The following is a 19199-nucleotide window of genomic DNA, read 5'->3' as shown; positions in this document are numbered from 1 at the left end:
TAGAAATGGGAGTTAGTGATCCTCCATGATAAACAAAGTTGCTTTTCCAGTGAAAAAAACCTACAAGTACTCTAAAGTATGTTCTTGGATGACTCAGTCACTTTCCGCTGTTCTAGTAAACAGGGCGGTTTAGTGGGCGCTCTTGTGCTCGGTAGGAAGAGGATTGAGCCATTAGCTAGCGGAAGGCCATGTTTAATAAATGTGACAGATTTGATGAGGTTGCAGTCAAGTCACTAAATTACGATGGTTGGAACTTTAATAGTGGCAACTATTTATTTACAGCTCGTACAAAATAGATACGTGTTTCAAAGTTTTACTGACCTTGAAAGTAGTCACCAGCATTGTGTATAACCTGTTGTCAGCGATGTAGAAGTCGTAGGATTCTTAGCAGTGCCAGTTGTGTTGACAGTTCGACCGGCGCGGTCTATTGCGCGACGGATTTGTAACTGTTCTGAAGCGAAAGCCGTGAAGTGTTTCCTTCAGTTTAGAAATCGAGTTGAACTCAGGAGGCCTTAAGTCAGGGGAGGGCAGTAGGTGGTATAGCAATTAGTAGCTCTATTAGTTAAACGAATCAGTAACAGCTTGCACTGTACGTGCTTGAGCATTGTCCAGCAAAATGATGGTCAGGTCCTGCAGAAAATGTGATCACTTCTGTCTCTATGCTGTTCGTTTTTGGAACACAACCTACGACCAAAGAAGACCGAAGTAACGAATTTCTTGACACGTCACAGACTCGATGTTGTTTTCATCTCAGAGACACATCTCCAAGAGCCGACGTACGCAACATGCACGTTTACCGTACGGATAGAACAGGACAATGCGGGGGAGGGACAGCCATTCTCGTCCGCTGACTTATGAGGCATCACCAAGAACGGTTAACTCACCCTCAGAACATCTAAGCAACGGCAGTTGCCATCGCGGCGGCGATCGGAAACTTGATGTGCTACAAATGGTATCCAAGAAGCTGAGCATAACCATATCGAGTCAACGATCGGTTCATTTGGACCAAAGGACCCATTCCATTCCATACAAATACAGCCCACATCAATATGGAGCCACTACCAGCTTGCAGAGGGCACTGTTGTTAAGTTAGGCCCACTGCTTCGTGAGGTCTTCGCCACACTCGAACCCTACCATCTGCTCTTAGCAACTTAAATCTGGTCTCATTTGACCGGCCATGGTTTCCCAGTTGTCCAGGGGTCAATCAAGATGGTCACGAGCCCAGAAGAGGCGCTGCACACGATGGCTAGCAAAGTTACTCTCGTCAGTCGTCTGCTGTTATAGCCCAGTAACGCCATATTTTCCCGCATTCTCCTAACGGATACGTTCGTCGTTACGTCCCACAGTGATTTCTGCGGTTATCTCACGCAGTGTTACTTTTCTGTTATCACTGTCAATTCTACGCAAACGCCGCTGTTCTCGGTCGTTAAGTGAACGCCGTCGGCCGCTGCGTTGCCCTAAGTGAGAGGTAATACCTGAAATTTGGTATTCTCAGCACGTCTTTCACACTGTGGATACTAAATTCCCCAACGATTTCCGAAATGCAATGTTCCATGCGCCTAGTTCTAACTACCATGCGGCATTCTAAGTCTGTTAACTCCCGTAGTACGGCCAAAATTACGTCGGAAACCTTACCACACGAGTCAGCTGAGTACAAATGACAGTTCGCTAATTCATTGCCCTTTTATAGCTTGTGTTCGCGGTACTACCGCCATCTGTATATGTTCATATCTCACGACTTTGTCTCATCGGCGCATGCTGACCACCAGCAGTGGTAGACCAGTGCATATAAAACGCGCACCTTCCTCGCAGACGATGCTGAAGGCGACGAGCGGCACGTCAGTCCAGGGCGGCGCGACGGCGGGGTCCGTGTTGTCGTCGAGGATCCCCTGCGCCCTGGCCAGCAGCCGCTGCGAGGCGACCACCAGCAGGGCGAGCAGCAGCGCCGCCAGCGAGTAGCTGAGCCAGACGCCGCGAGAGAAGGGCCGCGTGTACACGTTGCTCACCGCCGCCAGCGACGGCTCCCGGAACATGAACGCCGGCCTGCACCGGCGACACGCCGGCTAGAGCTTTGCACACAGTATTGGCGAAGAGAGTACGACAAGTGCCATAATCCGATTTCCCAGAAACTGCGATTAGTGGGAGAGCGAACACGTTGAACTCTGGTTTCACAGTACAGAGCGGATCAGGTTGTGGAAAGGGACCAAGGTCAATTACTGTTAGTTATACAAGAACACAAAACGTTATTGCTCGAGCCAATGCACAGTTTTCTCTTTAAAACAACAAAGATCAATTCACGGCTGAGGGCCCAAGTAACTTCTCCAGAGTAAGTTTAAATGATTCCTTGTTTAACACCAGGATTTAGAGTAACGGCTGAAGGCCTTACTTAATTAAAATTGCAATATCTTTTCGGCTAAAAGCCGAAATAATATTTCAGATCAGCTAAGAAAATTCTTTAGAAGCCAAGCATTTACAGTTTTCGGCTAAAGGCCATATTAAGGAAAATTCAAATAAATTCTTCGGCTGAAAGCCCAATAAAAAATTTCTTTACATAATAAAAGAGAGGCTTTGAAGATATGCTTTTACACAGTACAACAAAACATCTTAAGAAGACTTGAAGCTTTTTGTTGGCTGAAGGCCCAAACAATTACCCAAGAATAATTAAAGACCACCTTCAGAGAAACATTTACAGAACACAGCTGAAGGCCGTTCCAAGAACTCAAGATAATTAAAGTGAAACCTTACAGGCAAGTATTTACATATTAAAGCCACAGATTCTGAAACAAACACGGCTGAAGGCCTAAGCCGGTCGCAGGTTCGAATCCTGTCTCGGGCATGGATGTGTGTCATGTCCTTAGCTTAGTTAGGTTTCAGTAGTTCTAAGTTCTAGGGGACTGATGACCACAGATGTTAAGTCCCATAGTGCTCAGAGCCATTTGAACCAATTGAAGGCCTAAATACAGAGCAAAAAGAATTTTAAATAAAACACGTTTGAAGACCTAATCTTAAAATAGTTGACATGAAGTCGGCTGAAGGCCATCTACTAAACATAAAACAGATTATTAATACACGGATGAAGGCCTGTCACAGTACCTGTGACCATATAAAATGACAGTCACAAACAACAAACAGTGGTGCTCAGAAGTGTTCCAAGGGTCGGCCTGGGGAAGAAACTCTAACAACAGTTTAGGTGAGACAGACAGCCAAGCGTAACACTAAATAATTAGGCGACAACACGACCTAGGGTCGGCTGAAAACCAACTAACAACCTAATCAATTCCCTCTGTCGCAACCGACCAACTACCTATTCCAGTCCGCAGACAGCATTCATCTGCTCGGTGGAAATCACAGGAGCTACACACAGTTCCACGTAAACACACTTGCACAAGGACTCGAACAATCTTAAAAGCAATCACTGTGGACCAGCAAGGGCGAATCATTTCGACAAACAGAGTTTCCACAAGCTGTCGGTGACCAAATACACGTCGTCCGATGAGACGACCGACCGAACGACCAACCAAGGTCGTCCGCACTGAAATTATGTGTGTCGGCAACGGTCGGGCGAGTCTTGGCTGTCCGAAGCTGACTGCAGCTCCCACCCGACTCAACTCGATGTCCGTTCGGAATTCTGAGACACGGCGACCCGAGAACACTGGTTCGGACCCAACCATGCAGAGGTAACTCTTGCCAATTGGCCACGACATCTCTGCACAAGGAAGGAACCGACCCACGTCTCAGAAGATGACCAACTGACGAGGCCCAGAAACGGTCAAAGGACTAAATAGACGTTACCCGATGAGACGACCAACCAACCAACGGTCGTCCCGCTCCGATCTCCTTCCGTCGGACAGTTCATGTAGGTCGCCAGCTGTCGGTAACCACTGGCTGTCCGCACCTCACTAGAGATGGGCAAAACTGTTCTTTTCAGAGATCGGATCAGAACTGTTCACTCCCTGAAATGAATTAGCTCTTTTTCATGACTCACCACTCATTTACAATAGAAAATAAATGGAAGGCACATTGCCCTTTAAACTTGGTTTATTCCAGTACTATACCTGTATTTTGATCTTATTTGATCCTATTTTGAAGTAACACAGATAATGAGTAAGAATTTTGTATTGTTTATTGAAATTTCCACGATATGACAAAGTTTTTGATTATTGATTTATTTTGCACTATCGTGGTTTTTTGGGTGATCGGAAAATGTTGTAACTTGAGATTTATATTAACAATATATTTGGCTACAATGTATTAAAATTTCATTAACCTCATACAAATACATCGCAAGCCATATATTTTTAAAGGTAACGTTTCCTTCCGAAGACGCCTAAAATCGCAAAATCCGTACCAGAATAAGAAAAAAACTATAAATTTGACTGTAAAACGAAAGTGCTGCATATAGCCTTACGCAGAATAAAACAAGGAAAATATTGGTGTATCACATTTTGCGATACGTTTATCGGTTCGCTCGTAATTAAAGCGTAAATTCGAGTGTCCATAATAAAAATCCTATAGTAAGAGGAGTCGTCAGGAACCTAATCTAATCAGTTTAAACAAATAAAAATAAAATAAAAACAAATGATGTATACATAACATAATAATGTAATATACGTAGTGGTATTACTACGAAGAACAATATCCAGTAGAGACGAACTCCGATGCAGAGCCGCTGAGTCGAGCAGGTCGAGCCGCGAGCTGTATTACTGCGTGAGCCGAGACCGCAGAGACCAGAGTGACACCTGAGTCGCTTTGCTCAACGCTCTGGCTAGAGTCGAGACGGTTGGGTGAGCGTTGAGCGGGCGAGTTCCGAGGGTGGGGGGAGCGGTGAACTCACCCGCTCCGAGACAAATCGTCTGTTCTCTTGCGAGCAGGTTGTTTCAAGTAGTTCCTATGTTATCCGCTAGGTGGCTCTCTGTCCTGTTGCTCGCATCAACTGCCCAGAGGGCAGGACGTGCGACTGAAACGATCGCCGACAGAGTGCGATGCGAAGTCAAGCTGCGCCAGACACTGCGCGCGGCAGACGACGCACAGAGACGGCACGGCATATGTGAAACACAAAATCCAATGGGGCACTGCACAATGCAGGCAGCCAAGGTAGAAGCAGGGCAGAGGTCGGCGCTGGCTGTGTTGTGTGGCGTGCACTGTGCTGTGACCAGCAGAGGCGCCGCTGATATGCTCCGTCTCTCTCTCTCTCTCTCTCTCTCTCTCTCTCTCTCTCTCTCTCTCTGCCGTGGGAAACGTTTGGAGCTACCGTTCTTTTTTTCTGAATCACTGATTGTTCACTCCATTGAAAGATTCAACTCTATGAATTAGTTCAAGAGTGCATCCCCCATCTCTACACCTCACTGGTGCTCCGTCCCCGACTTGCTCCACTGCAGGTCCGCCCGCAACTGAACTCACGACACACGACGACCCGGAAATACTATCGGTCGTTCCAGAGATGGTACGATAGTGCACATATCGATAAGCGCTGCTGCCACTCACGGACAGGTAAGACAGGAAGTCAGTGACGCCAGTAAATGGAATAAGAAAACGAGGTGGCAGTACCGTAGTAGAAGATGACAAACAATAAACGGCATGAACACGAGCCGCGCACGGCTCACACCTGTCTCAGCTTAGCCGTGGATACTCGACCGTTTCTGAGAAAACGACGGTAAAAGTTTTCCAGGTAGTGCCTTTTAAAAAGCAAAAAGGTTCAAATGAAGCGGAGTGGCCCGGCAGTAGACGTCTGGCGTTAGATCCAGCGAATTCTGGCATTTCTCAAACGTGCTGCTCCTGACCGAATAACAGCGCAAACGATGTTTCTAGATGATGTTTACGACCCGCAGAAAAGACTCATTTGTGAATTAGGCCCGCCGTCTTGCAGCTCTACTCTTTCTCTTTTTGCGACCGACGAGAAGCGTATTCTCGATTTTTGAACTTACGCGAACATACGACATTGCATCGTTGTCTGTAATCCGAAATATAGGCAATACTTTTCCAGCTTCCTTTGGAGTGCTTGCTACGACCTGCTGTGCAGTTGGAATGCCCCTGCAATGAGCAGTTGATCTGATGTACTATTTCTGATTTTTTTATGCTGCGACCTCCAACGGTATTCTTCTTTATTTCGAGAAGACGTGCTTGGATTTCTCCACAGCTATGGACGGCTTTCATGGACTTCACTCCACATGTCCGAGGAAAAAAAAAATATTTTCTTCTGATCCATACATTTGTTACCTCTGCCCCCTTTCCTTTCCTTCTTTCTTAGTTTAGGTAGAACTGTTGTAATAGGCGTAATTAAGTGCCGACGCCTGCAGCGGTAGCAAATAGACTCCTTCTTTACAGGTTCCTTTATAGCCAGTATAATGAGTGGTAAAATTGGTTAGCGTTAAAAAAAAAAAAAGAGTGGCGCAGTGACTAGCGTCAAGGATACACGCTTTTGCGCCTCGCGTTCGAAACACGATAGCTATTGTTATTTTTGTTTTTCATTTATCTATCCATCACTGTAGAAGATTTATATACGAATGCTTTCCAATGTATACTGAAGCAACGTTTTTCTTATTCGTCAAGTAATTATATGTCTGGAGAACGAATTTAAAACAATGGAAAAATTATTTCAAATTGTTTTCGGTGAAATTCCTGCAGTGTATCTGGATTCGTAATCAACTGCAAGGGCCACTTTTAAAAAGATTGATCCAGTATGCACGATTTGGCTGTGAAACTATTGCCAACACGTGAACTCTTCAGCAGTGTTAACGACGTTTCTTTCCCGAGTGAGATTCATACTAAGAAATGTCGCTGCGGCAAATATGCTTCATTAGATGCTCGTGGTGTTCGGAATTTCTATGTTTAGTATGTTCCTAGGATCGGTATCATCCAAGGGAGTGCACGAAATCTTTCTCAAGAATAAACATAAGAATAAAATGTAAGAATCAAAAACTGATATAAGAATATAGTATAAGAATATGAGAATTTAAAATGATAGTAACCGCTAAAATACCATACAAAAAAAATGGCTCTGAGCACTATGGGACTTAACATCGATGGTCATCAGTCCCCTAGAACTACTTAAACCTAACAAACCTAAGGACATCACACAACACCCAGTCGTCACGAGGCAGAGAAAATCCCTGACCCCGCCGGGAATCGAACCCGGGCGCGGAAAGCGAGAACGCTACCGCACGACCACGAGCTGTGGACAAAATACCATACACACACACACACACACACACATTATTCAAGTAATGTATGACACTTATTGTCAAACCCAGCTGTGATATTACAGTTAATGTAACGCCTTTGTGACTTGATAAGAAACATTCGCGTAGTAACTTCCATGGACATGGCAGGATAAAGGAAAAAAATAAATTAAATAAATAAAAATAATCGGATTTCGAACACGGGATGTAAAAGTGAGAGGCCGCAACCCTAACAACTATGCCACCAGTCGGGCGGAGCTTACCATCCCATAAGAGACATCTACACATATTAAGTCGGTGATTTTTCACAGTCGTTTTATCAGAAACGGTCGAATATTTACAGATAAGCCGATACAGGTGTTTAGTCCTCCTCCACTGAGCGAAGTTTCTGGGAAATCTGGTTATGCCACTTGCCGAGTTTTCCTCGTGAGTACAGTGACAGTATGAGTCAGTCACGTGACATTGATGAGTTGGCAACGTTCCGCTTCTGGCCGTCAGGCTTTAAGGGTGAGGGTAATAGGCATTCTCGGGCAGTAAGAGATGTGCATTGCAATAAACTGACATAGGCTACATCCTGACTGACTGTCTGCCCGTGCAGCAGTTTTTTCCTCACACGTACAGGCACTGAAGACGTTCTAACAGTTACTTGTCTTATGGAGTGCGAAAAATTAAACCAATGCAAGTATAATGTATTCATTGGAACTATGGTCAAAAACTCAAGTGAACTTTGATGTAGCTATACGTTTTGTTCTGCTATAATGTTTGGCTGACTTTGATATCGGTTTTAGAAACGATTTTTGACGAGATTAGACTTGCGAATCATGTCCTTTACTTTGGTATCCCTCCTTGGCAAGTGCACTTTAAATTGTAAGTTAGATCATCAGTAGTGTCCATGTACGTTTTGCAACACGGCATGCGTACCTTTTTACGTCGAGCTGGTACTCAAACGCATTGGAAGTCAGCCAAGACGAGACTTGTCTCGAACAAGCAGAATGCTCAGTCAACGAGTTGGGTCTTGCCAAAGCCTACCTGTCTGCCTTGTGACACTTTACAACCATCATGGAACAATACGTAGATGTGGAAAATAACTTGAGTCTCCGTTGTGCATTCTTCCATCTATTGTACAGTAACCCAATTATCCATCTACAAAAGTGCTGCTTTACGCAACTTTTGGATAATTACTTTTGAATACAGCGCAAAAAATTCACGGCGTTCTGATACCTTTTATAACGTTCCAGAACACTACAATGTTTTATTTTAATGACCTGTAAAGTACTTTCAAATGTGGAGGTACCACAAATTGCACCGTTTACGTAATTCTTCGAATAAATATTTTTAAACATGACACCAAAAAGAATCAATGCGTTCGCATGTTTATTATGACAGGAATTTTGTAAAATAGCACTAGTCTGGTTCTGTGGAGTATAAAATAGCAAAGAACTGGTAGGTAATCGAAGAGTGAAAACAAAAAAAAAATTGTAAATTAAGTATACGAGTGGAGATTTTTAAATAGCCTCGACAGAGCTTTAGTTGGGAAAGACTTACTGAAATCGTCCAGGCGGCGTCGTGTAGTCGATGACGTCGATGCGGTCCCTGCGTAGAGCGAATCCTAGGGCGAGCTCTATCTCGCCTCTCTGCAGTTGACCAACCTGACCGTTGAACACCCCAGGGGACACTCGCATGCCCCACTGGTTCGCAAATACGATGTTGTGCCTGTTTGAGACAACACTCACAGGTTATGAAGACTCCATTTGGATGAACAGCTTAGCGCGATCACCTGAACTTGTTAATTAAGCACGTAAACAGAAAAGTCGCAAATAAAAATGTACAGTTGTTTATGAAAGTGATACAGAGCAGTAAGCAACAATTAAAGACATGTCGTCGACGGAGTAGGAATCACAAAATATGCATTAAAATGATCAGCCCATAAAGCCTTTATCTGGATTGCTGAAAGTGTGGTCTGTCGTTTCGAGCTTCGTATTGGTTTTGTTTATATTGTGCACATGTCGCTATAGTGTTGACAAGCACAGTTCGAACAGTTAAATGATCTAAACTGATGTCTTAATGCGGGTTTGCAGCAGTGAATAGTTCTAATGAGAAACTGCCCGACAGTTTCAGAATAAGATGCCCGTTGTGTATCAGAGTTGATATCAGTGGTTCACGGAAGCGCACATGCTAATCCTGATGATCCGAGGACAGCAGCATACCTTCACTAATGTGACAACAAAGGAAAGTAGTGTAGAACATAATCGCTAAAGACAACATCCGACATCTCTATGACTGTCTCTCCTAAAAACTGCAGCGTTGCACTGCAGGTAGAGACGTCGGTACAATATACTGCAGTTAGGGCCCAAGGTAATGTATAGTAGTTGTACGACCGTGTAATTGGGATTATATACAGGGCAGAAATTTGAGAATATACAGTGCAGAAATTATGTGATGTGTAAACAAATTTTTATTCGTATAAAATCTTTACTTTGGGGAATGTTTTCTCACATACCATTTGTGTATTACAGCGATAGCAAATTGACATTAGCGCTGTTTCAAAACAGTAAAGCACCTCTGAAGACAACGAAACTGAAAAGTTCCACTCGCTAGAACATTTCACCTGATTTCTCTCACTCGTGAACCACAGACGATAGAAATGGTTCGTCTTATTTCGTGGCAATCATGTATCAAGCGCCAAGCAAAAAACGGAAGGGAGAAGGCTTGTCTTTACTTCCCCCGTGGATAACGAGATCGTTGGGAACAGGAGAACCTAACGTATACCGGAAGATTTGCTAAAAAGACTGTTTACAGCATCATTCTGTACTCACGTGTAGTTGAGGCGTGCAGCTGCTACCTTGGATATGGCGTAGTACAGCTTGCTCCAGGTATCCAGATGGCGGTAACTGGGGTCATCGTAATGTGAGAAATTGTCGTTCAGTTTCTGTCAAATGTGAAGTGTGACATATATTACTCACTTACTAGGATCGTTTAGCGATATATTTGACACACATACATCTACATAGAAAAACACACACACACTTACATACAAACACTGGCGGGCGCGCGCACGCACGCACACACACACACACACACACACACACACACACACACACAGGCACATCCTTGTTGTGGAAGAAGTTTCGTCACCTACGACCATCATTTTGCCGGCAAGAGGAAGACAGAGTAACTTTATGTTTTTGATCAGCAGACCATCTCTCTAATGTACTGGGCTAAACACACCTATTTTCATTATCTCATAGAGTGAGAGTATGTGACAGTTCTGACAGAGATCCATCTTTGAAGAGGATGTTGACCCTTCTTCTTTGTCGTCAACAACATAAAACCCTCTTATTTAGGTTCCAGAACACCCCTGGAGTGTCTCCCATTAACAGTACGATACAAATTCACGTAACCTTTGGTAACTTATCACTGAGATCTGTTTTACAGAGGAGAAACTCACAACACAAACACATATATGTGTATCTGCAAGAGCTCACTACATGGGATAACGTATGGTAGAAACCGTTATGGATGTTAAGCATTATAGCTGTTTTTATAATCACCCAGTCTCAAAAGAATATGGTAATTTGCTTGCTGTTACGTAGCAATCTTAAACTGGGATTTAGAATAGGTATTAACACCCATAACAATGCAATAATCTCAGCATGCAGATGTCAGCACTAACTTTTAACTATTAGCAACACTATATGTGTCAACACATCAGTCAGTCTGCATCCACTGTGACAATCCTGTTTCTGTCACTCTTCACTGACATTTTCAGGTTTTCTGCGGGGTTATTATCTTATTGAAATGTCAATGCTAATTAAATGTTATCCATTTAAAATTGTGAGATGATAAACAAAATGCCCAAATGTTTTATTAAACAAAGCCTTCCATGATAAAGCTCTTATGTTCTTAAATACAGGGTGATTCAAAAAGAATACCACAACTTTAGGAATTTAAAACTCTGCAACGACAAAAGGCAGAGCTAAGCACTATCTGTCGGCGAATTAAGGGAGCTATAAAGTTTCATTTAGTTGTACATTTGTTCGCTTGAGGCGCTGTTGACTAGGCGTCAGCGTCAGTTGATGCTAAGATGGCGACCGCTCAACAGAAAGCTTTTTGTGTTATTGAGTACGGCAGAAGTGAATCGACGACAGTTGCTCAGCGTGCATTTCGAACGAAGTATGGTGTTAAACCTCCTGATAGGTGGTGTATTAAACGTTGGTATAAACAGTTTACAGAGAATGGGTGTTTGTGCAAAGGGAATTAAGGGAGCTATAAAGTTTCATTTAGTTGTACATTTGTTCGCTTGAGGCGCTGTTGACTAGGCGTCAGCGTCAGTTGATGCTAAGATGGCGACCGCTCAACAGAAAGCTTTTTGTGTTATTGAGTACGGCAGAAGTGAATCGACGACAGTTGCTCAGCGTGCATTTCGAACGAAGTATGGTGTTAAACCTCCTGATAGGTGGTGTATTAAACGTTGGTATAAACAGTTTACAGAGAATGGGTGTTTGTGCAAAGGGAAAAGTTCTGGACGGCCGCCAGGCAGCCCGTGACAGAGCATTTCATCACTGGCCTCCAAGAAGCCCTGATCTTACCCCCTGCGATTTTTTCTTATGGGGGTATGTTAAGGATATGGTGTTTCGGCCACCTCTCCCAGCCACCATTGATGATTTGAAACGAGAAATAACAGCAGCTATCCAAACTGTTACGCCTGATATGCTACAGAGAGTGTGGAACGAGTTGGAGTATCCGGTTGATATTGCTCGAGTGTCAGGAGGGGGCCATATTGAACATCTCTGAACTTGTTTTTGAGTGAAAAAAAACCTTTTTAAATACTCTTTGTAATGATGTACAACAGAAGGTTATATTATGTTTCTTTCATTAAATACACATTTTTAAAGTTGTGGTATTCTTTTTGAATCAACCTGTATTATCAAACTATGATGTATAGTAATATGTTAATGATATATGTAACAATAGCATAAAATATTCGTGGGTTAAACCTAATGTCAATGATTCACGAAAAATAAAAGTTATTGCAATATAGAAATGTTCTATTAACGGAGGTGTCGCACCTTAGTCCATTTATATATTAAATAACTAATTGGAGCGATCCATAATAATCTACTAAACCGTAGAATTGCCCATTATACTACCTAAAATCTAAGCTGACGTTCTTATACAATGTTTGCCAAACAATAGAAATAGTTGCAAAAATGGCTGTGTGGACGATGTGGCCTATTCTGCACCTTATTTAGATATATGTGACGATGCTGTGCTGAGTATATTTCTATGTTTTCACGATGCCAATACAGCGTTATCACTTTAGGACGTGGTGTAGGAAACATCTGAGGATGGTCATTAGCCGGTCATCGTCAAAAGAATTGATATTGTGATCAAAGACTAGAATAAAAAACGTTTGATAGACAAGAAAGTTTTATCAAGTAATTTACCAGCAGAGATACAACTAAATTAACACTCAAAGACTCATAGATGCCAATTAGAAACGTTGATGTTGGATGGATGTAACAAGACGAGAGGATTAGGATTTCTGTGTAGAGGAGGCATAAGTCTGGCTGGGAGTCCGGATGTTCTGGTGGTAGAACGTTTGTCTTGCTGACTCACCACGATGCCAGCCTTGATGGCGAGTCCCTGCAGGTTGTTGCGCGACGGCGGCGCTGGCATGGGCTCTCCCTGTTGCCAAGCAGCGGGCTCTGAAACCACGAGGCGCTCGCCCAAGCCATAAGCGTAGCGCACCAGCCAGCTGACGGAAGCGGCACGTTTTCCAGACAGCAGCGTCACGCTGGAGTCCAGCGCCAGCTGCGGAATCTCCTGGGGCTCCAGATCTCCCAGCAGCAGCCAGTGGCGCATCACTCCCAGCAGCTGCCTGTCCGCCGCCTGCGCACAGCCCTAATAGCTACAGGCCACAGCGCTAGGCAGTGTCTGCAGAAAGCAGTTCCCCGCTGACAACAGGCCAGGCCGTCAGTAGCTTTGGGAGGAAATTCTCTTGTCCAAGAGATAAGAAAAAAGTCTACTGGAACACAAAGGGCCCTCAGTACAGAACAACCACCTTCAGCCACAAATCGTGATTTTATTAAAATGCACGATGCATTTCGAGCTCTTGGGACTGATCTTCAGTTACTTTGACAGTCTACATCAATTTCACATTTCGTTTTATTCTGGGACTGGTAAGATCATATTGTTATATTACAAAATGCCACATTATGAAATATAAGTTTATAAAACTGATAAATCCAAAAGGAACTTAGCATGGCTCTCGAGAATGTTTATGTACAAATACATTTACTATTAAGCAGCACATTTGCATAACATTTTGGCGCAACACATTTTCGAACATAATTCAAACAAGTCAAAGAATTCCGACCGTTAAGATGCTGCATTTTAATACACAGATATTATTTACAAGGTGACACATTATTATTTACATAGACGTGATTCACAGTACGAGTACAAATATCTGTGAATGTGATAAATGTGCCCATATTTTATGGTATGCCTATATTGTACGAAATCGTTATGTTATTAAATACTTGTATTAATAGGAAAAAATAAACTCTTAAAATTATTAAAAAAATTGTGACTGCTTAACTGTGTTCTTTGAACAAGTTTACAAAAGCTTTTTCTTTAAGTATTATGAGATGTAATGGCTCTATCAAATCAAGTATTTAGCTTAATTTCTGTATGTAGTACGGATTAGCTAGTATGAATGTTATCCTAATCCGTGTCTGATAATGTACGTGTAATGTCTCTATGTAATGTAATATTATTGTAATATTACGGCTGCGAGTACCAGCGATGATGCGCTACCGTAATTGAGACGACAATGCTCTATGCTGAGAAAAAAAAGGACCTATGTTTTTTGTAATTGTTGGAGATAAGGAATGCCGAATGGACACTGTGCTTTTTTGAGGTCCGATAAGTTTGCATATAGAAGCAATTTTGAAGCACGAAGGAGATAAAACTTGTAATCGCAATTATCAAGAATTAAAAATTTAATTTGTGGAAAAGAAGGTAAAGATCGTTTACGAACTTTTATTCGGTGTTGCATCTCATGACCTTCGTAAAATGATTAATGTGTTTAGCAATACATAGTGGCTTCTTCGCAAATTAACAATACTGGGCAAATCTGCTAATATCACGGTCCGAACGACGCTCAATATTTCTCCGTCAGCTTGTGCGTTAAAGACGTTCCCTAAGCGACCAGTTTGTTAGTCAGAAGATATACTGCCACTGTTCTTCAACATTCTCATTCTGAAAGTGTCTCCAGAAAATCTTAAGGAGACTGTGAGTATTTTAGCTGCCACGAGAGACGGCGTCTTCATCGCGAGTTGTATCAGTTTTCTCTGACTTTACCTGGCGTTCTCTGAGAACCGGAGAAACGGAAACCTCCGACCGCCAACTCATCCTGCACGTAACCCGTTCTCTCCTTACGGTAGCCACGAAGAAAATATATTCATCTATAGTCAAATGTTTCACAGATTTTTGTATTAGACAGGTAACAAATTTTAAAATGCATGCATCAGGACAAAAAATCAAAAGAGAGTTTAAGTGCAGTACGTGTATTATTAGTGTCAAAGTCAAAGGTTAAGTTAGCTAATTAATTAATTTTTCTTTGTACGACGTAGCAGTTTATTTCAGTGGTTAAGTGTAAAGGCATCAGTATGTGTGAGGTAAGTGGTGTCCCAGTTTGTTGTTTACAAAGAAAGAAATTTTAATATTGGTGTTTCTAAATAAGTTACAAATTTTTATAATGCTGTGCCTAAAGAGGGAATGCTTGTGAATATATGTCCAGTGTCAGATTTTTTCCTGTAGTGCTTCTATTGCTGATGTTAACCTGTATTTTGTTTGATAGTTTTTCAATTTATTTATCAGAATATCCGTTATTTTTTGCAGTTGCTTTGATGGTATCAATTTCTTGTGGTACGGCTTTGGGTTTTAATAGTAATGTGTGCCCTGTTCAGCGTAGATCCAAATGCAGCATACTAGTGTGTGTTTAGATGGTGTGATGATTCATGTTTTGTGATATCAATGCAGGCTGGTTTTCTGTAAATGTAAAAATTGTGCTCTTGCTGTTCATTAACAATTGTGAGGCCTAAGAAATTAATGGAATGGTCAGTTTCATGTTCAACTGTAAACTTTATTTTATTGTGGAGGGAACTGAATAATGTGAGAAGTTCACCAAGTTCATATTTTGTGCCATCAAATGGGAGTAGTATGTCATCCACATATCTTATGTACTAAACAATGTTTTCAGCAAGTTTATTTTCCCTTCAAAAAATTAGTTTTCTAAGTGGTTGATTAATATGTTAGCCAGGACGCTTGACATGTTACCAAAGCCTTCTTTCTACTGAAACATTTTATCATTAAATCAGAAGTAGCTTAGGACAGTACTTCAAATAGATCGACCAATTCTGAAATCTCTGAGATAGTGTGTATTTTTTACTAAATAAGTGGTTACAAAAGTGTAAAATTCTCTGAGGATATTATTTAACAGTTGGGAAACTTCGTGTGCTGGACTATTCTTAGAGTTAACAGCGGGTCTCACTGGAGAACCAGATATGTGGACCTTTGGCTGTGCTCTGAGTTTGGGGGCAGTGGGCTTCATTAATGCACAACTTTTAATTTCTCTATCAGATAGGAGGAAGTTACATTAGCTAAGCATTTTCTTTAATTTTTTCTGGAATTTGGTGGTTGGATCACAGTTCAATTTAGTAATGTTGTTTTCCGAGAAAATTAAGAGTCCTAGCAATGTTACAATTTTTGTAAAGGACAATGAATGGACTTTCCTTTATCAGCCTTAACAACAGTATCGTTGTGTTCAGTGAGATATGTTTTAACACTTTGTTTCCATCATAATCTGTATTAGAGCAGTGTTCAGCTTCTTTCCTTTCATTACGGATGATTTCATTAATATTCTGTGCTAAGACAATCTGTTCTTGTGATCATATATGCTGCTTTCTTTGTATTTACTAAGAGACTTTTTAGGTTACGATGATTAAACACTGGCCTGATATTGTGATTGAGAGCGCAATTCAGTAAGGCTTGTTCTGTGTTTGTTGGTTTTGTTTATAACTGTTTCATAGAAAATGAGTGTTTTGGAAGTTATATTGTTCTGGGCACTGTGGTGTTTTTCTTTAAAATATTCAAGTTCTTTTGTATGCTTGGCATCTAGTGCAGTTCTAAATTTTGTATATAAGCTGGTAACATATTCATCTATATAATTTATTTCCAATCGATGGAGAACGTTAATTAACCCTATATGCAGTTGGTAATAGTATCTGTTAAGTTCTTTTTTATGTTTGTACTGCAGCTTAATTTCTGTACGTAACCAGGCTTTCTGAAACTTCTTCTTAATGATTTTGGCTGCTCGGGAACGACATTTTTTCACGATGTTAACTTAGTTTGTTAAATCTGATGTTGCAAGACACGTTTCTGTACTAACATTTCGTATGCTAATGCTGGAGATTTCCTCAGTAGCTGATTTTCTTTAAGTTCAATAATCAAGTAACGAACTTTTTATAGTGTTTGAGGATGTCTCGACCATTAGGAAACGTTTGGCTCCGAAACATGCCTAACCACAGCCTAATACACATTTACCGAAAATCATCAGCGATCTAAATGCCGATGATGAAAACCTGCATTGTGTACTCATCATGTTGGTCGTGAGGCCACAAAAGTTCTTTTGATCGCATCTATACGCTGGTGATAACTTTCCGACACATGCAATATCTGATCAAAAGTATCTGGATACCTATTAGCGGACATTCGTATGGGGTACGTCCCTCCTTTGCCTTTAGGACCGCTTAAACTTTGCTTGTGACACTTTCAATGAGCTGTCTGAATGCATGTGGAGGAATGGCAGCCAACTCTTCCTCAAGAGCGACACCAGAGAAGATAGTGACGTTGGGACTCTGTGGTGTGGAGCGAGGTCGATCATCTAACTCATCCTAAAGGTGTTCCATTGGTTTCAGATCGGGGCTTTCGACAGGCCACTGCATTTCAGGGATGTCCACAAACAACTGCCTCATAAGTGCCGATCTATAAGAGTCCATTATGATACTGACACAGTCACCGTCTCTGAACTGTTCCTCCCATGTACGCAGAACACAATGCCCTACTATGTGTTCATATCTTCCCGCATTTAACATTTTCTTAAGCGCAATAACAGGATCACGCCCTAACCCCGAAAAGCGTCCCCGTACAGGCTGTGCACCACTCGCATCTATTCATCCGCTTAACACCGAACCTTCTGTTTGTTTATAACCCCATTCTAATTCAAGAATCTCATATAAAAATCATGTTCCCTGTAACATAGTCACTTCATGAATCGCACAGACTGGTTTAAAGGAGTACTCACGCAGCCACATAGCACCAGAATTATATCTGCTCTCTTTGGTTAGCGTCGTGATAGCACTGTGGATCAAAATCATTTGGCCTGGAACTTTAATATGTAGAGTGTATTTTGGAATCTGTTTTGCTTTCTTGTTGTTCGACTTCACTTGTGGGTTCGACACCGTACGAACTACGAGTACCGCGACTGTTCGTGTTGTACTGGTGAACATGCGTCTCCCGTTTGTGTGTACCATTGCTTGGATGGAAGTCGTTGACGGTTGTAAAAGTTGGTATCGTGATCGGTGCCGACGTAAACACGATTCGAGTATTGCAGCATCATGAAAAGGAAATGAGCTAGTGTTCTCGCGTCATTTAATATATTACAGTCTGTGTGTGTCGTGCACCAATGTAAACTTTACAACAAATTTAAGTACAATCCCGTTCTATGAACTGCTACCCACGAACACCTGCCAGCTACTAAAAGAAAGCTGATAGTGAGCGTGATCTGAAGTGGTGTGTAGCAAAACCTATATTTTGCTGATACAGCCTCATAAACATATTATGACCTCAGATTCTCCGTACATATAGTAAAACTATTTTCTGCCCGTGAAATTGCCGTTAGCATCCAAACCAACGCTATATCCGATGTAACAAAATATAAATGTCGTCAACTGTTAACGAACGGACTACACGAATCACATCTATTGATTTTACAGTCTTATGATAGGGCTGTCTGGCTAACTCTCTCTCTCTCAGATTAATACAGCAGCAATCGCTAGTTTCCAAACATCGATGAAACTTTCTCAAATTAATGGCACGTTTTGCAAAAGTAAGCATTGCCTACAGGGGAAGCGACTGTAGAAACTAAGTTTTTGAAAACAGTCCCAAGTAACAGTATTTTTAATTTACTGGCTTCTCTCTTCAAATGATGATGCGTTTGTTAATTTGAAGAGCAAAATCGGTAAATAAAAAATACTAAGCGCGAGTACTGGCTTTTTTCAAAAGTTAGTCCCTTTTTGCTCTGACATGCGCATGCACGCTTCTTGACAAAATTTTCGTCACTCATTTCTCCAAATGTTAGAGATATTCAGTACGCTATTATCTCAAAATACACTAATTTTGGTTCATGAATCGATGAAGATTTTTTTCACTTCTTGATCCTGCGAACACGCAGTACTTATGCGATGTGTGTTCCACGTAATCGCGAAGAGCTATTTGCAGTGCTAGAAAGCACTGTGTGAAAGGTGATATAGGGTACCGGCACTAGCTCAGATAGAGGACAGGGAACGAAACTGTGCCCCCCTTGGACGAATGCAGACACCAGACAGTAATGAATAGCGTGACACTAGTCATGCACAGTACTTGCAACGAATCGCTGTTTATAACAAATAATCGTAAGTGAAATGTATTATATAACTTTGACCCTATACACTGATATTCAACAGAGCATTTAATAAACCTGTGACGCGATTCTGTGGGTTGTTCAGCTGAGAAGCTGTGTTGTTGCGACTACGGTCGACAATTTGCTTGGAATTAGAATTATTGAACTAGTATGCAAACATTACCCAATGTACTTTATAGCTTTGACACGTACGATATATACTTGGCAAATGCACCAAAAAGTCTGACAAATCAAATTGCTGACTTTCACTAGCGTCATCTTCCTTGCATTCG

General features: G+C 41.8%; 1 protein-coding gene across 1 annotated transcript in view; it reads right to left on the bottom strand.

Moving 5' to 3' along the window:
• The window catches only part of LOC126456049 (uncharacterized), a 65729-nt gene that overhangs the window by 26669 nt on the left and 19861 nt on the right, over positions 1-19199 (bottom strand). The window contains exons 3-6 of the mRNA XM_050091804.1: positions 12798-13070; positions 9995-10107; positions 8724-8891; positions 1802-2043 (exon numbers count right to left, since the gene is read on the bottom strand). Of these exons, the coding sequence (XP_049947761.1) occupies positions 1802-2043; positions 8724-8891; positions 9995-10107; positions 12798-13070 (796 nt within the window). The remainder of the gene's footprint in view (positions 1-1801; positions 2044-8723; positions 8892-9994; positions 10108-12797; positions 13071-19199) is intronic.

The sequence above is a fragment of the Schistocerca serialis genome, chromosome 2, assembly GCF_023864345.2.
Source record: "Schistocerca serialis cubense isolate TAMUIC-IGC-003099 chromosome 2, iqSchSeri2.2, whole genome shotgun sequence".
Classification (NCBI taxonomy): Eukaryota; Metazoa; Arthropoda; class Insecta; order Orthoptera; family Acrididae; genus Schistocerca; species Schistocerca serialis.
This window is presented reverse-complemented; position numbering and strand designations above follow the sequence as displayed.